The sequence below is a fragment of the Hemitrygon akajei genome, chromosome 29 (genome assembly GCF_048418815.1).
Source record: "Hemitrygon akajei chromosome 29, sHemAka1.3, whole genome shotgun sequence".
NCBI classification, from domain to species: Eukaryota; Metazoa; Chordata; class Chondrichthyes; order Myliobatiformes; family Dasyatidae; genus Hemitrygon; species Hemitrygon akajei.
Window position 1 is genome coordinate 23,495,574 of NC_133152.1, and position 17,519 is coordinate 23,513,092.

Consider the following 17,519-nt stretch of genomic DNA (forward strand, 5'->3'; position numbering starts at 1 on the left):
CTAAAAAGAAATTTTAAAAACATACAAGAATTAATACATCTATCATGTCCTCCATCTACAGGTGGTCTCAGACATCAAATGCACTATCTTTAGAACCGCCAGAAAGTAACAAGACACAGCGGCAATGTATGTGGGCAACCATTGCCACCAGTCAATTTACCTCATCAATATAGGCCAGGTTGACGATTCACAGGCTAAGTCCAGGAAAAACTCTGCAAGCAGATCATCTGCATGGAATTATGGGAGTAAGTGGCATTAAAAAATTGAGGAGCATTTCATTTTCTAGTGGAAGCCCTTTACTTAGTGAAAATGTACAAGGCTGTCTTGCCTCATCTTCAAAATTACATATCACATCAAAAATAAGCTAAAGTAATTGAGCAAAGGAAAAATTGAGACTTAAATGTATTCTTAAACAAAATACATCTAATTTAAAAACATATGAAATACTCAAGCTTAGCATTAGTCATGTAACTACAGTATGTCAGCACTCCTGCCTCACATAAATATGGAGACAAATCCCCATTTCAGGCATATCATCTAGACAGATACTAAACTATTACACTGTACCATACCTATTGTAAGCACAATATTGTAGACAAAATTAAATTAAATCATGGCTCTGAATGCTCAAGTGAATGCAAGAAACTATGATACATTTTGTTTGGAGGATGAGTGGGGAATTTAGGAATGGATCTTAGCCAATTATCCCTCATTGCTCTGCACATTGTGTTTGCTGGGCTCCCTGAATAACAACTGACCAGGCTTCAAGACTAATCAGGATGTCACAAGCATATTAATACTCTTTACTTCTCCCCCACCCTCTAATTTGCTCATTTAAATCTGAAGTAAATGTAACCTCTTTGATTTTGTACGGCAAATACAGGTACCTGGGCAAATGAATGAAGAGGCTTAACTGGTTAAGTAGGTTTAGGCAAGGAATGTTAGAATATTAATGTTTCACAAACTGGAAGCAAGCCCGTGTAAAGGATAGAACTAGGAAATCCAAAATTGGAGGACAACAGGCATCACACTGGATTCCATTGCACAAGGAAGAAGTTGGACACAAACTCGAGTGTTTAACATTATTACATTTGTAGAGGGTACAATAAGGAGATCAGATGACCAATGGAACAGGCACGCCTTTGGATAATAATCCAGTTAACAGTGGAAATTCAGGCCTAGACAGGTAATCTTAACAAAAACAGAGATACGTCGCCACAAGTTGTTCAGAAGTATTAAATATGGCAGCAAGTTTGCAAATAGTCTGATTCTGCTCCAGATAGTTTCCAAGAAAAAAAAGGATCAAGTGGATGGGTAGTTTGTGAAAGACCAATGATAAAGCCGTCAATCTTCCCCATATTCAACATAAGGAAATTTCTGCTCATCCAATATTGGATGTTGAATAAACTGTTCTGTCATTGTAGGGTTAAAAGTTGTGATTGTGAAGTGTTGTCATCATACAAACGGAAAATGATCCTGTGTTTTTATATGAAGGAATCAAGAACAGATCTTTTGGAGACACTAAACATCCAACAACAAAAAAACCACTAGAGGTGAATTTCTTGGCACAACTTGAAAAAGAAGAATAGAACAAGACACAGATGATTCCTTTTACCCTGACAAATATGGAGAAGAAATGGAAGAAAATGTTGCTAATTAAGTCAAAGGATATAAACAAGTTCAGAAAGGAGGGAAAGACTTCCTTTCCATTGATAAATTTGACAACTACAGAGGCAAAATATTTGGAGTGATTCCTTTGTTAAAATTGTCCAGGGTATTGGTGAATAGTACTGTGTGTAGTTTTGATTTCCCTTAACCAAGAAGATATACTAGCACAGAAGTTGGTCCAAAGGAGATTTGCCAGTCTAATTCCTGAGATGAGTAAAATGTTCAACCAACAGGTTTTAATCTAAATTTATTAACGCTCAGAAGAATGAGGAAAGAACCAACTGAAATACATAGAAGTCTTCAGGGGCATAATGAGGTAGATGTCAAGCATTTTCAAGAATGGGAGAGTCTTGAATGAAAGAACAAAGTTACAATATAATGAGCAATCATTGAAAACTGTGCCACACAATAATTCACTACTCCCACAGCGTAGTGAATCTTTGGAATTCCCTGCCACAGTATTTATGAAGGCAAACTCACTGGAAATGTTTAAAATGGAGTAGATACTTAACTGCATTTGCAAAAACAGGAACTAAAAGGAAATGTTGGGGTAGTCAGCAGTTTAGTAGGACTAAATAGGCAGAGGACCACTTAAGCAAACTGTGTTTGAAAAATGACAACTAAGAGATTGAAGAGCCATTTAAAGGGTGGAAGTCTGAGAACAGGGGAAAACCTTACAAGAGATTTGGCCCATGGACTTGAGAAAAGATCAAAGAAGCAGAGGCAACTGATTAGATAGTTGCACATAATAACAAGGCTCCACACAGTTGGTTTTTGTCCAGAATTATGCAGCATAAATGCAGGCCCATTGGCCCAACCTGGCCACGCTGACATGAAAAAGAAACCAGAAAAGAGCTACTTGAAGCAGTTTTCAATTGAGAAAGATAGTCTAGCGTCATCTTTCAATCCTAGGATAATCAAGGAATAGCTTGTAGCTTTGGTAAATGAGAACACAGCTTCACAATCCATAGAAGAACGGGATGGTGGCAACTTTGACTTCATCTTGGATGAAAAGCAATTTTCTGGTATTCAAATACCAAAGACAAACATTGTTATTTCAAGAGCTACATGGAGTTTCAATTTGATTCCACAGAAGTTGCAAACTAACCTTAGTGTTTAATTGGCAACACGAGTGAATCTGCAGATGCTGGAAATAAATAAAAAACACAAAATGCTGGCAGAACTCAGCAGGCCAGACAGCATCTATGGGAGGAGTTAATAACGACGTTTCGGGCCGAAACCCTTCATCAGGAGTGAAGTAACTTCATGTGTTTAGTGTTTAATTATCATTTTATTAAGCACTCAAATCTTCACCCCTCCCGTTTGACAACCATGGGAATCCATACAATTACCCTGCAAGTATCCAAAACAGCACTCATCCTTTGCAGAGTTACATTTCTAGATGACACAATGGGAAGATCTGAGATCACAATAAGCTGACATCAGAAAATAATATAACTGCCTTTAGTGAGTGCCTAGAAAACACTGAGGTCACAGTTGAAACAGTAATTCACACCTTCAGCAAAATTTGATTTTTGAGCAGACCAGCAAAACTAAAGTGTGACACACACACACACAGGTTGTGACAGTCTCAGGAACTAAAGCAGTCACCCATAGCTCTCACCCCCCAGTCAGATGGTGTGAATGAGGAACAGTTTTTGGCAGGAAGTTTGCCTCTACTTTTAGAGGGAGGTTCAATGTAGAAGGAGGATACTTTACCACACTCCTACCACATTTAGGAGCTCTTAAGGGTGGGGGGAGCACGCTCAGGGGCCGTCACCTTAAGAGAAGGGGCGGGGGTGAGGGAGATGCTACGATGGTGGCGGCATGAAGGGGCGGAGAGGACAGCCCGGGCCGGGCGACTCTTCCTTTCCACCGTTTCCGCTCTTCCTCGCTCTCTCTCTCTCTCACTCACACACACCGAGCACTGCTCCCCCGGCTCGCCGTTCCCCGGGCCGGGCAGTCAAAGGGCTCCGCTTGCTTCCGGAGAGCGGGCACGGCGCCGCGCCACACCGGTACTCACCATGGCGACGGTCGGCGGTGATTCGGCAGAAGCGGCGGCGGCGACTGTCTCGCGGACGGTTCCTTCCTCGGGCCCGAGTGATCATCCGGGTCACGCAGGCAACCCTGCGCTTAACCAATCAGCGCCCGAATCTCCAGCTTGCCCAAGTATGGTCCTTGCAATGCGGAAGTGGCGGTTCAGTGAATACACACTCCCTGCTGCAGTGTAAATATGCTCCCTGCTTCTATATTGTAACAGATGGACACACCTAGCAGTCTAAAGTAGTTCCCTTTAATACAGCAAATGCACAAATTATCAATACAATTTCGATTATTCATTCTCTGTTGCACTCTGTAAATTCCTCTTTTAATGTAGGGTTACCCCCAATCATACTGTAAACATGCTATGAAACTGAATTTTCTCTCTAACATTGTAAACATGCTCCCTGTTACATTATAAATAAGCTTCATATTAGACGAAGCATAATCCTTATTGCTTTCTACACAAACTATAGCATTGTGAGTGCGTACACAAGTTCTTGACATGAGAAAACTACATATGACACTGAACCGACTATGATACAGTACACAATCTCCTTTACCTTTGTTCACTCATATTTCTTTTCCTTAGGCAATCCTTTAGCATTGAAGATGACCTGATCCCACTCCACTTTAATGGGTTCCAAGACAGTTAAGGAGGCCATTGTGGGAATTTAGCTACATCTGGGCTAGATAATGGTTGCTGAAGCATGTAGGTGGATAGTTTGTGAGGTGGTGTGCACCTTTTACCACTTACACAAAACTTCTGTGTGCTCCTGAATGGGGTTAAGGTTCTCAATATCATGCCAAGTTTTCCTTCTCCACCTTGATGTGATTCCCAGGAGTCATTAAGGATGTTTCATTTCTCGAAGGAGGCTTTGTTCACATCCTTGGATCTTTTCCTTCATCTGACAGATCTTTGAACATATTGTCTGTTTCAGGAGTCTGGTATCAGACATGCAAATGACTGGATCTACACAATTTAGCTGACTGAGCACAACCAGGCTTCAATGCAGGGAATGTTTGACCATAAGATGTAGGAGCAGCATTAGGCCATTTAGCCCATTAAATCTTCTCCACCTATCAATCATAGCTCAAACCCATTCTCCTGCCTTCTCCTGGTAACCTTTGATGCCCTGCCTTATCAAGAATCTATCAACCTCCACTTTAAATAAACCTAATGACTTAGCCTCCACAGCCATCGGTGGCAATTCACCATCCCCTAGCTAATGATGTTCTTCCTCATCATTTTTCTAAAGAGATGTCCTTCTATTCTAAGGCTGTGCACTCTAGTCTCTGAATCCCCTACTATTATCCTCTCAACATTCACTCTATCTTGGCCTTTCAATATCCAATGGGTTTCAATTACATCCCCCCATCATGGTTCTAAACTCCAGGGAGTACAGAGCCAACAAATGCTCATCATACATTAACCCTTTCATTCCTGAGATCATTCTTGCAAGCCTCCTCTGGATGCTCTCCAATGCCAGCACATCCTTTCTTAGATAAGGGGCTCAAAACTGCTCACACAACTTCAAATATAGTCTGACCAATGCCTTATAAAGCCTCAACATTGCATCCTTGTTTTTATATTCTACTCCTCTCAAAATGAATGCTAACATTGCATTTTCTTTCCTTACCACCGACTCAACCTGCAAGTTAACCTTTAGGGAATCCTGCACTAGGACTCCCAAGTACATTCGTACCTCCAATTTCTGAATTCTCTCTTCATTTAGAAAATAGTCTACGCTTTTATTTCTTCTACCAATGTACATGACCATAGTCTTCCCTACATTATATCCCATCTGCCACTTCTTTGCTCATTCTCCTAATCTGTCCAAGTCTTTCTGCGGATTTCCCTGCTTCCTTAACATTGCCTGCCCCTCCACTTTTCTTTTATCATCTGCAAACCTGGCCCCAAAGTCATCAATTCCATCATCCACGAGGAAATCTGCAGATGCTGGAAATTCAAGCAACACACACAAAATGCTGGTGGAACACAGCAGGCCAGGCAGCATCTATAGGAAGAAGCACTGTCGATGTTTCGGGCCGAGACCCTTCGTCAGGACTAACTGATAGTGAGAGATTTGAAAGTAGGAGGGGAAGGGGGAAATGCGAAATGATAGGAGAAGACCAGAGGGGGTGGGGTGAAGCTAAGAGTTAGAAAGGTGATTGGCAAAATGGATACAGAGCTGGAGAAGGGAAAGGATCATGTGACTGGAGGCCTAGGGAGAAAGAAAGGGGGAGGGGAGCACCAGAGGGAGATGGAGAACAGGCAGAGTGATGGGCAGAGAGAGAACAAAAAGGGGAGGGGGGAAAATAAATAAATCAGGGATGGGGTAAGAAGGGGAGGAGGGGCATTAACGGAAGTTAGAGAAGTCAATGTTCATGCCATCAGGTTACATGCTACCCAGACGGTATATAAGGTGTTGTTCCCCCAACCTGAGTGTGGCTTCATCTTGACAGTAGAGGAGGCCATGGATAGACATATCAGAATGGGAATGGGACGTGGAATTAAAATGTGTGGCGATTGGGAGATGCTGCTTTCTCTGGCGGACAGAACATAGGTGTTCAGCGAAATGGTCTCCCAGTCTGCGTCAGGTCTCACCAATATATAAAAGGCCGCACTTGGAGCACCAGACGCAGTATACCACACCAGCTGACTCACAGGTGGTGTCCATCATCCAGATCATTGACATATGATGTAAAAAGAATGCGTCCCAAAACCAACCTCTTTCTCTATATCAAACAAAGGCAGTGTGTTGGCACTGATGGTGAATTTCATTATTGATATCTACCTTAAGCAAGAGGTGACTCCTGAGATATCCAGGGTTGTCTGCAATTTCCAGGACCTTTCTGGTTGAAGGGCAGTATTGTGTGCAGGGGCTGGTTGTCTGAAAGCAAGGCTTACCCGTATTCTTTGCCCCCCCCCACCCCCCAGGCTCAGTTTGAGGTCTTTCATGTCACGGGCTCTAATTAGTACATGTGCAATCCCCATATGAGACACATTCTGTTCACTTACCTACCTTAATATCCCCCTTACAAATCATCTTCCGCTAGAGTATATCAACAACAAATTTGAATGCATTCCATTCTGATTGTACATCCAAGTACGGTACATAATGTAGATCATAAGTCTTAAGAATCCAATAATAATCCTTATGGCATCCCACCAGTAATAACTCACCAACCTGATATTGAACTGTTTATTCAATTCTCTAGTTTTAATATATTATTAACAATCCTGTGAGCTTCTGTGTTATGTAACAACCATTTCTGTGATATCCTATCAAGTTTTTCAAGAATCGAGGTGTATATTGCTTGCATCATACACCAGGATGCTCTATTCAGTTACCTAATGCGTCAACCACAGCCTCTGGCCAGGAACAGATGACTTAGCGCCCAATCTTCCTCGAGTGTTTCAACCCTTGACCACTACTCTCTCCAGTTTGCAGGTCAGCAGTAATGGCCAAGTCACTGCCCATCTTCTCCTGACTTCCAGCTCAACTCCTCTTATCTGCTCCATATCCAGTAAGAGGCTCTTTCTGCTTCTTCCCCCATGCTGCGAGCTGCTTGGTGCTTGCTCTTTTCATCAAGGCCCAGTGCAGACAGCAACCTCCATGCTGACCTTGCCGGGAAACCTCAACAGCCGACCTCCACGGGGAATAGTCACGTCTGATCTAATCAGCAGAATTAGATTTATAAAGCACTATTCCCCTTTCATAAGACTCTGCCTATCATATGATTTTTTTATGTGGGCACTTTCTACAACTTTAATAAACTTTAATGTGAGGTTAACTGCAATTCACTACTTTCTTGCTCCTTCCTTTAACAATATTTCAGAATTCTTTATCTTCAACTCTACTGGAACTTCTCCAAAGTCCAAATATTTTAAGAAGATCATGAGTAATGCATCCACTATCTTACTAGCTACCTACACTATTTTACAACAGTAGAATGTAAGTCACAGGGCACTAAAGGTCAGTAACTTCAGTAGCTGGTGATTGGGTTGACTACTCTTTCACCTCTGCCTTTGACATCTGCTTTCAAAAACATTTACTTTCTTATTCCTGTTGCTTCATTTGCAATGGCCCCATCTTTGATCTCTCAAATCCGAGGGACAAAGGTAGCATTTCTGGTACACACATGACTTAGTCATCCAGCATTACTTAAACCACATTAAGCAATATTGATTTTTCTCTCCTCTGCCTATAAATCCAAAACAGCTTCCGGTTCCTTTCTTCATACCACTATCTTCTCAAACCTTACTCCTCCATCTCATGTTCCTTCATCTCTAACAAATTACGAAGAGCTTATGCATTTTTCTTGCAAAAATTCAGATAAAATTTTATGTGTCTTTACTGCTGTACCCACTATATTGAATCAACCTGTGATGCTAATTCCAGTCTAATCATGAATCAGTACCCCATCTCTCTTACTACTTCAATTTTTCTAGCTTGTTCACAGACTCTTGCCTAGCAAACCCTGAAGCTGCAGCTCTTCATTCAAGAAGGATGAGCCAATCAGTTAGACCAAACGTTAAGGCCATAAGATATATGAGCAGAATTGGACCATTTGCCCCATTGGTGGTCTGCTCTGCCATTTCATTATGGCTGATCAATTTCCCTTTCAGCCCCAAGTTCCTGTATCTCGTCATGCCCTGACCAATCAAGAATATGTCCATAAGATATAGAAGCAGCCTAGATCCAATGTGGATTCATTTGAGAACCTCTTTATTAGATAATTGGAATATTCTTATTCTATACTTCCATTTGCTTACTCACCTGTGTTTTGGTGTATTATTGATGCCTCTTCCTGCTCTTATTCTAAATAGGAAAATTCCATCGACTTTGTTGCCAATTTCTACCCTTCCTAACCTCTACAGTGCTTAAGCCCACTGCCTCTCATATGACATTCATTACATTTCCTCAGATCTTTTTTTTCCCATTCCTTTCTCCATTTTTGTCACGTTCTGAAAAATTGCACCTTTAACTCTGGTGTTTCGACTATGTCTTCCCTTGTCCTCAGCTAACATTTCCCCTCTACCCTGGTCAACAGGGTTCTCAAACTTGTCAGGATCTTCTGCAATTTCTTTTCATCCCTTCCTTTCCTTTCTGGAGCTAAAGTTAAGTTGAAGCTCCAATTGTCACCATCTACCACTTCTTCATCTCCTTCAATGGACCATCTGCTGTTATCACCAGCACTCCAGCATCACATCACAGTATCCTCCTCTCCCTTCCCACTTCAACGTTACAAAGGAACCGTTCCTTTTGCCACACTCCCTAACTTTCACATGGTATAAGCCTTATCCAGTGCTTTGTAAAGACCTCTGCATGGCACAGTAGTATGGCCCAGAACAGAGTAGTATGGCCTGTGACTTTAATCCTAATTCTGCCGTCTGCTCTGACTTACTATATCTAAATTTGCCCTCCTATATATTTATAATGAAGCTCAATACTTCTTGATGTCTATTACTATCCCTTAGCCTTAATCATTTCTCTTTTGTCACTTAATCACTCTTGTCTTCATTATTATATAGAGTTTCCCTTTTGTTTTCTTCTTCTTCCTATGATTTTTAAACATTTGTAATTTTTCACAATTCTGGAGGATTTTCTGGCTTATTTCTTTCTTTGCCAGATGCTGTCTTATCTATTGAACATTCCCAGCATTTTCTCATTTGTTTTTACCTCATTCACATTTTCCTTTTCTTTTTTCATATCTTAAATATGACATCACTCAAAAATCACCCACTCCGAACCTGTATATTTTCAACCAAGCCTTTTTTGGTTTCCATTTTCAACAATACCGTTCCCTCCTAGAAAGATCAACACCCCTCCCCCCACCACCCGGCTGGTGTACACGTCATTCTTTCCCATCAATCCCATCCCACAAACATATATTCATTACTAAAGTCTAAGTGTTTTTCTGATCTACAAATTTAAATTACCTGTGGCTTCCCCCCACAATTTCTCTGTAATCTTTTACTCTCCTGCAAACTCTGTTCATTTTACTCTATCCCTAATATATGTCTATTTTGCACAGCCTCACCTTCTGGTGCTCTTCTCCAAAATTTCTACATCTCCGCACCCTTTTAAATCCACCTTAAAACTGTTTCTGTGGTACCACTGGATACCCCTTTCTTTGTTCTAGATAGATAGATAGATAGATAGATACTTTATTCATCCCCATGGGGAAATTCAACTTTTTTCCAATGTCCCATACACTTGTTGTAGCAAAACTAATTACATACAATACTTAACTCAGTAAAGAATATGATATGCGTCTAAATCACTATCTCAAAAAGCATTAATAATAGCTTTTAAAAAGTTCTTAAGTCCTGGCGGTAGAATTGTAAAGCCTAATGGCATTGGGGAGTATTGACCTCTTCATCCTGTCTGAGGAGCATTGCATCGATAGTAACCTGTCGCTGAAACTGCTTCTCTGTCTCTGGATGGTGCTATGTAGAGGATGTTCAGAGTTTTCCATAATTGACCGTAGCCTACTCAGCGCCCTTCGCTCAGCTACCGATGTTAAACTCTCCAGTACTTTGCCCGCCTTCCTTACCAGCTTATTAAGACGTGAGGCGTCCCTCTTCTTAATGCTTCCTCCCCAACACGCCACCACAAAGAAGAGGGCGCTCTCCACAACTGACCTATAGAACATCTTCAGCATCTCACTACAGACATTGAATGACGCCAACCTTCTTAGGAAGTACAGTCGACTCTGTGCCTTCCTGCACAAGGCATCTGTGTTGGCAGTCCAGTCTAGCTTCTCGTCTAACTGTACTCCCAGATACTTGTAGGTCTTAACCTGCTCCACACATTCTCCATTAATGATCACTGGCTCCATATGAGGCCTAGATCTCCTAAAGTCCACCACCATCTCCTTGGTCTTGGTGATATTGAGACGCAGGTAGTTTGAGTTTTGTATCTAGTCTTTGTATCTACCTTTTGATATCCAAATTGGTAGATTGGTTTATTACCAACGTACAGTGAAAAACTTTGTTTTACATACCATCCACACATGTATTTAATTTAAATACATAATCTGTTACTCAGTTAAATTGTAATTTGTCTTCTTTATACCTTTTTAACTATTTCCACGAAACTTCAGATATTTGAGACAGCCGCTTAACTGGGCCATAATGCACCAGTTGGTCCCAATGTGTCCCAGTTAACCAGAATCCACTGTACTTCTAATGACTGAGCTTCAACTGCCAACCAGGGCAGAGAATTGAGGAGATTCACCACACACACCAAAACATTGATACCACCTTCATGTCTATACAGAGACTGAAAGTTAGTCACTTCATTTTATTAACATTTCCATGCAGTTAGAACACTAACTTTAAAGTTTCCAAGTGATAAGTTATGCTTACAACAATATCCACACTCCATTCTGTGCTGGTACTGCAAAACTGCAGTTCCTGTTACATTGTTACAGGACTTACAGTACACTGCAAATAATTTGGTATCGTTCCTCCCTCAACAATCCTAATTTCCTCTTCACCTCCTGTCTTGTGGGTTTTTTTTGCCCTCACAACTATCTTTGGTGCTTTGCTAACTAGCAGCTCTTGGCACCTATAAAGAGCAACATTATTTACGGAATATGTTGCATTGTGCTTCACGTGCAGTAAGTGAACTACTTTTGTTAAGTGTGAACCCTGACAGTGAGTGTCACAGTCCTGTCCCAGCAAATTATAAACATCACGTTTAATGTGATGGAATGGAATAACGAATGGAACATTTTTTTTTAAAAATGAACATAAGCATGAATAAACAAATGAATAAAGTCTTAAGCAAATCCGGAAATGCTAGTAATGCTCAGTGGATCTGCTGAGTATGTCAAGCATTTTCTGTTCTGTTTCAGATTTACAGCAATCACACTATTCCTAAGAATATTTTAAAGGCAGCAGAGGGGCAATAAATTGTAGAACAAGAACATTGCAACTTAAGAGAACATTTTCTTGATTTGTTTGGAGCAACAAGGACAAGGAAGTGGTTGGGAGTGAAGTCATGTAAGGGTGTGAAAGTTTTGATTTGAATCAAAATGGATGAATTCAAAAATGTAGATGTTTAGTAGTGAAACAATGCTTTGTCATTCACGATTTGATGTCAGATAAGCTGTTATATTTTCGCTGTGTACTTTGGTACAAAATACTCCCAGATCACACAAAATGCACTGGTTCAGTACCCTTACTCTGTACAGCTGTGTTAAATCCAAAGCTAAAACTTGGTGGTGTAGCATTGAATGTAATTTATTATCAGAAAAAAGCCTAATTAAAATACATTCAAACACTAAAATAGGGCTTCTTTTAAGCATAATGCGTGCATTGTAAAAAACTATGTGAAACCCATTGGAAAGGAGTGGGGTTATAGGTGTTATCACAGGAATTCCCATCCACATACTTTCCTTGCTTGACATCTAGACAGTCATAATTTTAGCTGGAGACTTCAGAAAGATTTAAGAATAGCACAGGGAAGCATAAGGAAACTGGAACCATTTGTTGTAAATATAAATGTGCACAGTAAGAACATTTTGTGATATCAAGTTCAGTTCTCATACGTATGTCACTCATTGCATTTTGTATTTCAGTCTTCTGGGAGGCCTACTCTCAGAGAAGTCTTAAAGCTGAATAGGGATTTTTATGCAAATTGTAAAAGGTCAAAAAGCAAGGTTTTGGGTCACTGTTAGAAAAAACAATGCTTGATAGATTCAGGACCAGAAGAGACACATGCACCTCCTGTTAACTTTCTCATACAAATGAAAATCTATTTTTAATCAGACAATTGGTCCACAACCATTTTATTTATGGGTGGCCACTTGAAGATCAAATCTAATTTCAACCAGATTTTCTTACTGAACCATAGTTGTTTTAAAAAACAAAATTAAAACAAAATGAGGAAATACTTGATGGAGAAATGCTTCAGGCCAACTATGAAACATCTTAAATTGCTAATAAAGCAAAGGCTGAAGAGAACGAAGGGAATAAAGTTCAGGATAGAGTGGCCGAAGAGAGACTGAATGATACAAGAGCTGGTGTGCCAGCTGAAGGAAGGCGCTGAAGGTTTGTCAGTGGAAGCTCATCTTTCTGGATGCAATGTAAATAGAGTGTGAAGAATGAGTACAGAAGAAAAGGTGGAGAAAAACGATACTGGAACTGAGAAATAATTTTGAAACAAAACAATGCAAGATGTCAGCATGCCAATCAGCAACTGTGAAAAGAGAAACAATCTGGCTAGTTCTGATACAGACTGGAAAAGATTCTCATCTGAAATAGATGAAGGCTTAAGGTTGTAATGTGTCAGCTGTAGTCATCAAAAATGGGAATGTTTGATGATTCTCGTTGGATCTGCACACAGAGTCACCACTCACAGCGCCATCTTGACAACTGTCTAGTAAGAATATACGATATTCCGCAAATTAATATTGGACTCAGTTGGAACAGCACAAGTAGGCATGCACAGATTGGAAGTGGAGCAGAGGACTCAAGTGGAGGGTCATTTAGAAACTCAGGCTTACGCTTCCTAAAAGTTGATGGAAGTGTCCCTACAAGGTGCTCACCCAATCTGCATTTGGTTTCTCCAGTGTACAGGAGATCATATTTTGAGCATTGAAAGCAGTTTACAAAACTGAAAGAGGTGCAAGAGGATCACTGCTTCACCTTGGAGGTCAGCATGATGGGAAAGGAAGAATCAAAAGGGTAGGTTTAAAACCTCCTGAAATCACATAGGAGGAATTATTGATGGAGACAGAATACTGATCCAGGAAGTCAAGGAGGGAGTGGTTCCATCAGACTATGAAAGAGGAGGGGAATGTGTCTGGTTGCATCACACTGAAGGTGGCAAACACTGTAAAGAATTATCCATTGAGTGTTGAGACTGATGGAATGCAAATAGAAAACAAGAATACTTTCTTGCTCCGGTTGCGAGGAGAGTGGGTGAGAGCAGAAGTTAAAAAAAATGCAGTAGACATAGTTGAGAACCTTAGCCTGTTTAAGAATTCTAAACTTTTTCTTTCTTTTTAATTTCAGATTTGCAGCAGCTGCGGTATTTTACTTTTATCTTCTTACTACTATTAGATTAGATCAGATTAGATTCAACTTTATTGTCATTGTGCCGAGTACAGATACAAAGCCAAATGAAATGCAGTTAGCATCTAACCAGAAATGCACAGAATAGTGTTATTTACAAAATAACTGCGAATAAAAAATAAGTGCTACAGCACACAAATTTAAAAGTACTTAGACAGTACAATATGGATGCAATACTGCTTAGCGCTGTGATGTGAGGTTCAGCAGGGTCACAGCCTCAGGGGAGAAGCTCTTCCTGTGCCTGCTGGTGTGGGAGTGGAGGCTCCTGTAGTGCCTACCGGATGGGAGGAGAGTAAAAAGTCCATGGTTAGGGTGAGATGCATCCTTGATAATGCAGGCAGCATTTATGGTAATGTTCTCAATGGTGGGCAATTGGGTGCCGATAATCCGCTGGACAGTTTTCACCACACACTGGAGTGCTTTGCAGTCCGATATGGGTCAGTTGCCATAGCACACTGAGATGCAGTTGGTGAGTATGCTCTCAATGGTACAGCGGTAAAAGTCCGTCAGTATCCTGGGACAGAGGTGAGCTTTCTTGATGCTCCGCAGGAAATAAAGGTGCTGTTGCGCCTTTTTGATCAGGATGGAGGAGTTCAGGGACCAGGTGAGATCCTCAGAAATGTGGACAGAGCTCTTGTAGATAGAGCTCTTATAGATAGCGGAGTCAAGTGATATGGGGAGAGGGCAGGAACGGGTTACTGATTGTGTATGATCAGCCATGATCACAGTGAATGGCAGAGCTGGCTAGAAGGGCCGAATGGCCTACTCCTGCACCTACTGTGTATTGACACCAAGGATAATAGGTCACTATGACCTATTATCATCTGTGGGGTATAGAGGTAGGGCACATATACAGCCTTAACCTAAATGCTCCTCTCTTTCTACTCCTTTTCTGTCAGTACTTTGGATTTACATATGAGATTGTGCAATATGAACTTAACAGAAAGGGCACAGGTAAACAAAGGTGAGGAAAGGTTATCAGCCATTTGCAATCACCTGAAGAGTAAACTTTTTTGATAGAATCATTTCACTAAAAAGGCTCAAAAACTTAACACATGTATAACTTTATAGGCAGCCTTAGAAATGAGCTATTGTGTGCTTTGTCAGGTAATGCAGACATGAACCAATTCAACTCTAGTATAGGCAGAAATTATAGGATTTCTGAAGGGTAATAATATCCATCACTATATAATCATATCCACAGAAGCACCATGTGTGCGTGTACCTTCCATTTATGCCATAATTTACTACATTATAGAAAAGTAAGACTTCCATCAACTCCAATGCTTTATATCCCTTTTATAAAATATGCTTTTCAATCAGGGGATTGGCTACTTCCAGCCATAATAGGTATGATGCACCTCCAATCTCAAATTTTGTTGATTGAATACTCAGTATCAGTACTTGCTAATTTGTGATCCTCTTTTCCTTTGCAACCAGTTAAATGAATGGTTTTTTAAAATCACCTCCCTGTTCCTAGGAATGATCAAATGGTTCACCGCGCCATGACAATTTAGTATCATTAATTAACTTGGTCTCAAATGGGAGCAAGCAAATTTCCCAGCAGAAAATCTAGCCAAGTTACAAGTATTCCAGGCAAGATCGATGCTGGCAGGAGGCATATAGCAGCCTTAAAAGGCCCACATTTACAGAACATGTAAATGCTATTTAAAGGTAGCGCATTCCAGGGTGTGGGAAATTTGAATGGCTATCTTTAATAATGGCATATAACCAGTTGTTTCTTTCTAAGTACTAATGCCTTGAGTTTCAGCAGTCTCTGTTATCTCCTGAATTTCTGTCTTTGTTCTGTCATCATGGTAACATGCTCATTTCCCCTTCAGTCTGAAAATATTACTACTCCTTTTTCTTTTTGTGTTTAATTACTAATTACTGTATATTTCCATCATGGTGTATTTTGACTAATTTTGCAGACATTTCCATGGCAGAAAACATCTATATAGTACTTTCCCAGTTCAAAGGGCCATGACCTCCATTCAGTTACCGAGAGTAAGGTTCCTGAGGAAGTAGTACAGTATGTCAGAGTCACTTTTATGTACAGACATTCCTGTGCCTGGCATCACCTTATGAACATATAATAAATCTATATATATAAACTATATTATGCATTTATATTTATTGTTTTTTATTATTGTGTCCTTTATCTATTGTGTCTTTTTGTGCTGCATTGGATCCAGAGTAACAATTATTTCATTCTCCTTTACACGTGTGTACTGGAAATAACATTAAACAATCTTGAATCTTGAAGAGATGGATAAAACAATAACTTGTTTTAAAATTTCATGGTGTGAAGTATGAATATGGCAGAAATATTTGCTATAACCATGCAGTTCAGATAATCAGCTTGAGAAATGTTTTCATGGTGGTATGGATACTTCCTTGAAATAAATACCTGTTCTTCAAAGTTCACAAACAGAATTGAACAACGCACACACACATTGTAAAACAGAATATTTATGGTTAATTATTAATAGTTTCCACTAATTATTTTATTAGATGGTTCAGCAATCTACAAAATTAAATATATTGTTCATCTTTAACCACTTGTTAACATTTCAAATAACTCAAGTGGTTATTTTTTCTTCATGCCAGTTGGTACTGCATATAGTCTATTCCTGATCTAGTGTCTGATTAATTTGAAGAACAACCACCATTGGTGGGATTAGCATAGGCCCCAGACTTACTGAATGTACAAATGGTATTTACAAATGTAGATTCTAAAGGGATACCTGAAATTGAACTTAAAACTTTAAAATAAACATGCAATCTATTTGCACAACTCAATTTCCTGTCAACATCAGGATTCACTTTTACGTTATTATTTTTATATTAAACTTTTGCACAGCTAAAACTGGGCTTCACAAATTATTTAAACAGTTTTCTGAAAATTATCCATTTGAAAATTCTTGATAACACTTCTGTTTCCAATGACTAAAATTTCCATTGTTCATTTTGTAACACATTTATTTGACAGCTTCAGCTTGTCCTAAATATCTGGGCAAGTTAATTCCTAGCATTGTGACGCTCTGAGCTGAATTTAGATCAGCCAGTCTGAATACGTAAATAGGAACTGCAAACAGTACTGAAATTGAAACACAGAGATTGGGACAGGAAGGGTGAAGGGTCCCTGACTGCCACATTTCTCCCAGGATCTCAAGACCTTACTTCTCTTCTTTCCCATGCTATTTCATTGCACACAGCAGTATATAACCAACACCCCCCCAAAAAAAAAGAAAAACAGGAAGATAGAAAAACAGGAACTCTCTCTAGTCAGAAGGTGGTGAATCTGTGGAATTCATTGCCACAGACAGCTGTGGAGGTCAAGTCATTCGGTATATTTAAAGCAGAGGTTGATATGCTCTTGATGAGTACAGGTGTCAAAGGTTACGGGAAGAAGGCAGGAGAATGGAGTGGGGAGGGGTAATAAATCAGCCACGATGAAATGGAGGAGCAGACTTGATAGGCTTGGCTAAGAGGTGGCGAGAGGCGAGAAGGAGAAATTCTCAATTGTTTCTAAGTGTGCTTGTTGCATTTTTTAGTGTTTAATTCTCTCAGCTTTAGGCCAGTGGTCAGTGAATTTGTTAAGTTAATCACTTGCCAAAATAATCAGGCACCTTGATCTTTGTTAATTAAATCACACACATTATGTTGAGAGTATTAGAGAATGAGGAGTGTTTTGCAACTTCACTCTTTGGTGATT

At 40.1% G+C, this 17,519-nt stretch overlaps 1 protein-coding gene across 2 annotated transcripts in view; it reads right to left on the reverse strand.

Annotated features, from left to right (window-relative positions):
- The window catches only part of capzb (capping actin protein of muscle Z-line subunit beta), a 115,704-nt gene extending 111,881 nt beyond the window's left edge, over positions 1-3,823 (reverse strand). For both annotated transcript variants that reach the window (XM_073031881.1, XM_073031880.1), the window contains exon 1: positions 3,692-3,823. In XM_073031881.1, the coding sequence (XP_072887982.1) occupies positions 3,692-3,694 (3 nt within the window). In that variant the 5' untranslated portion in view covers positions 3,695-3,823. The remainder of the gene's footprint in view (positions 1-3,691) is intronic.
- Positions 3,824-17,519: the final 13,696 nt, after the last annotated feature.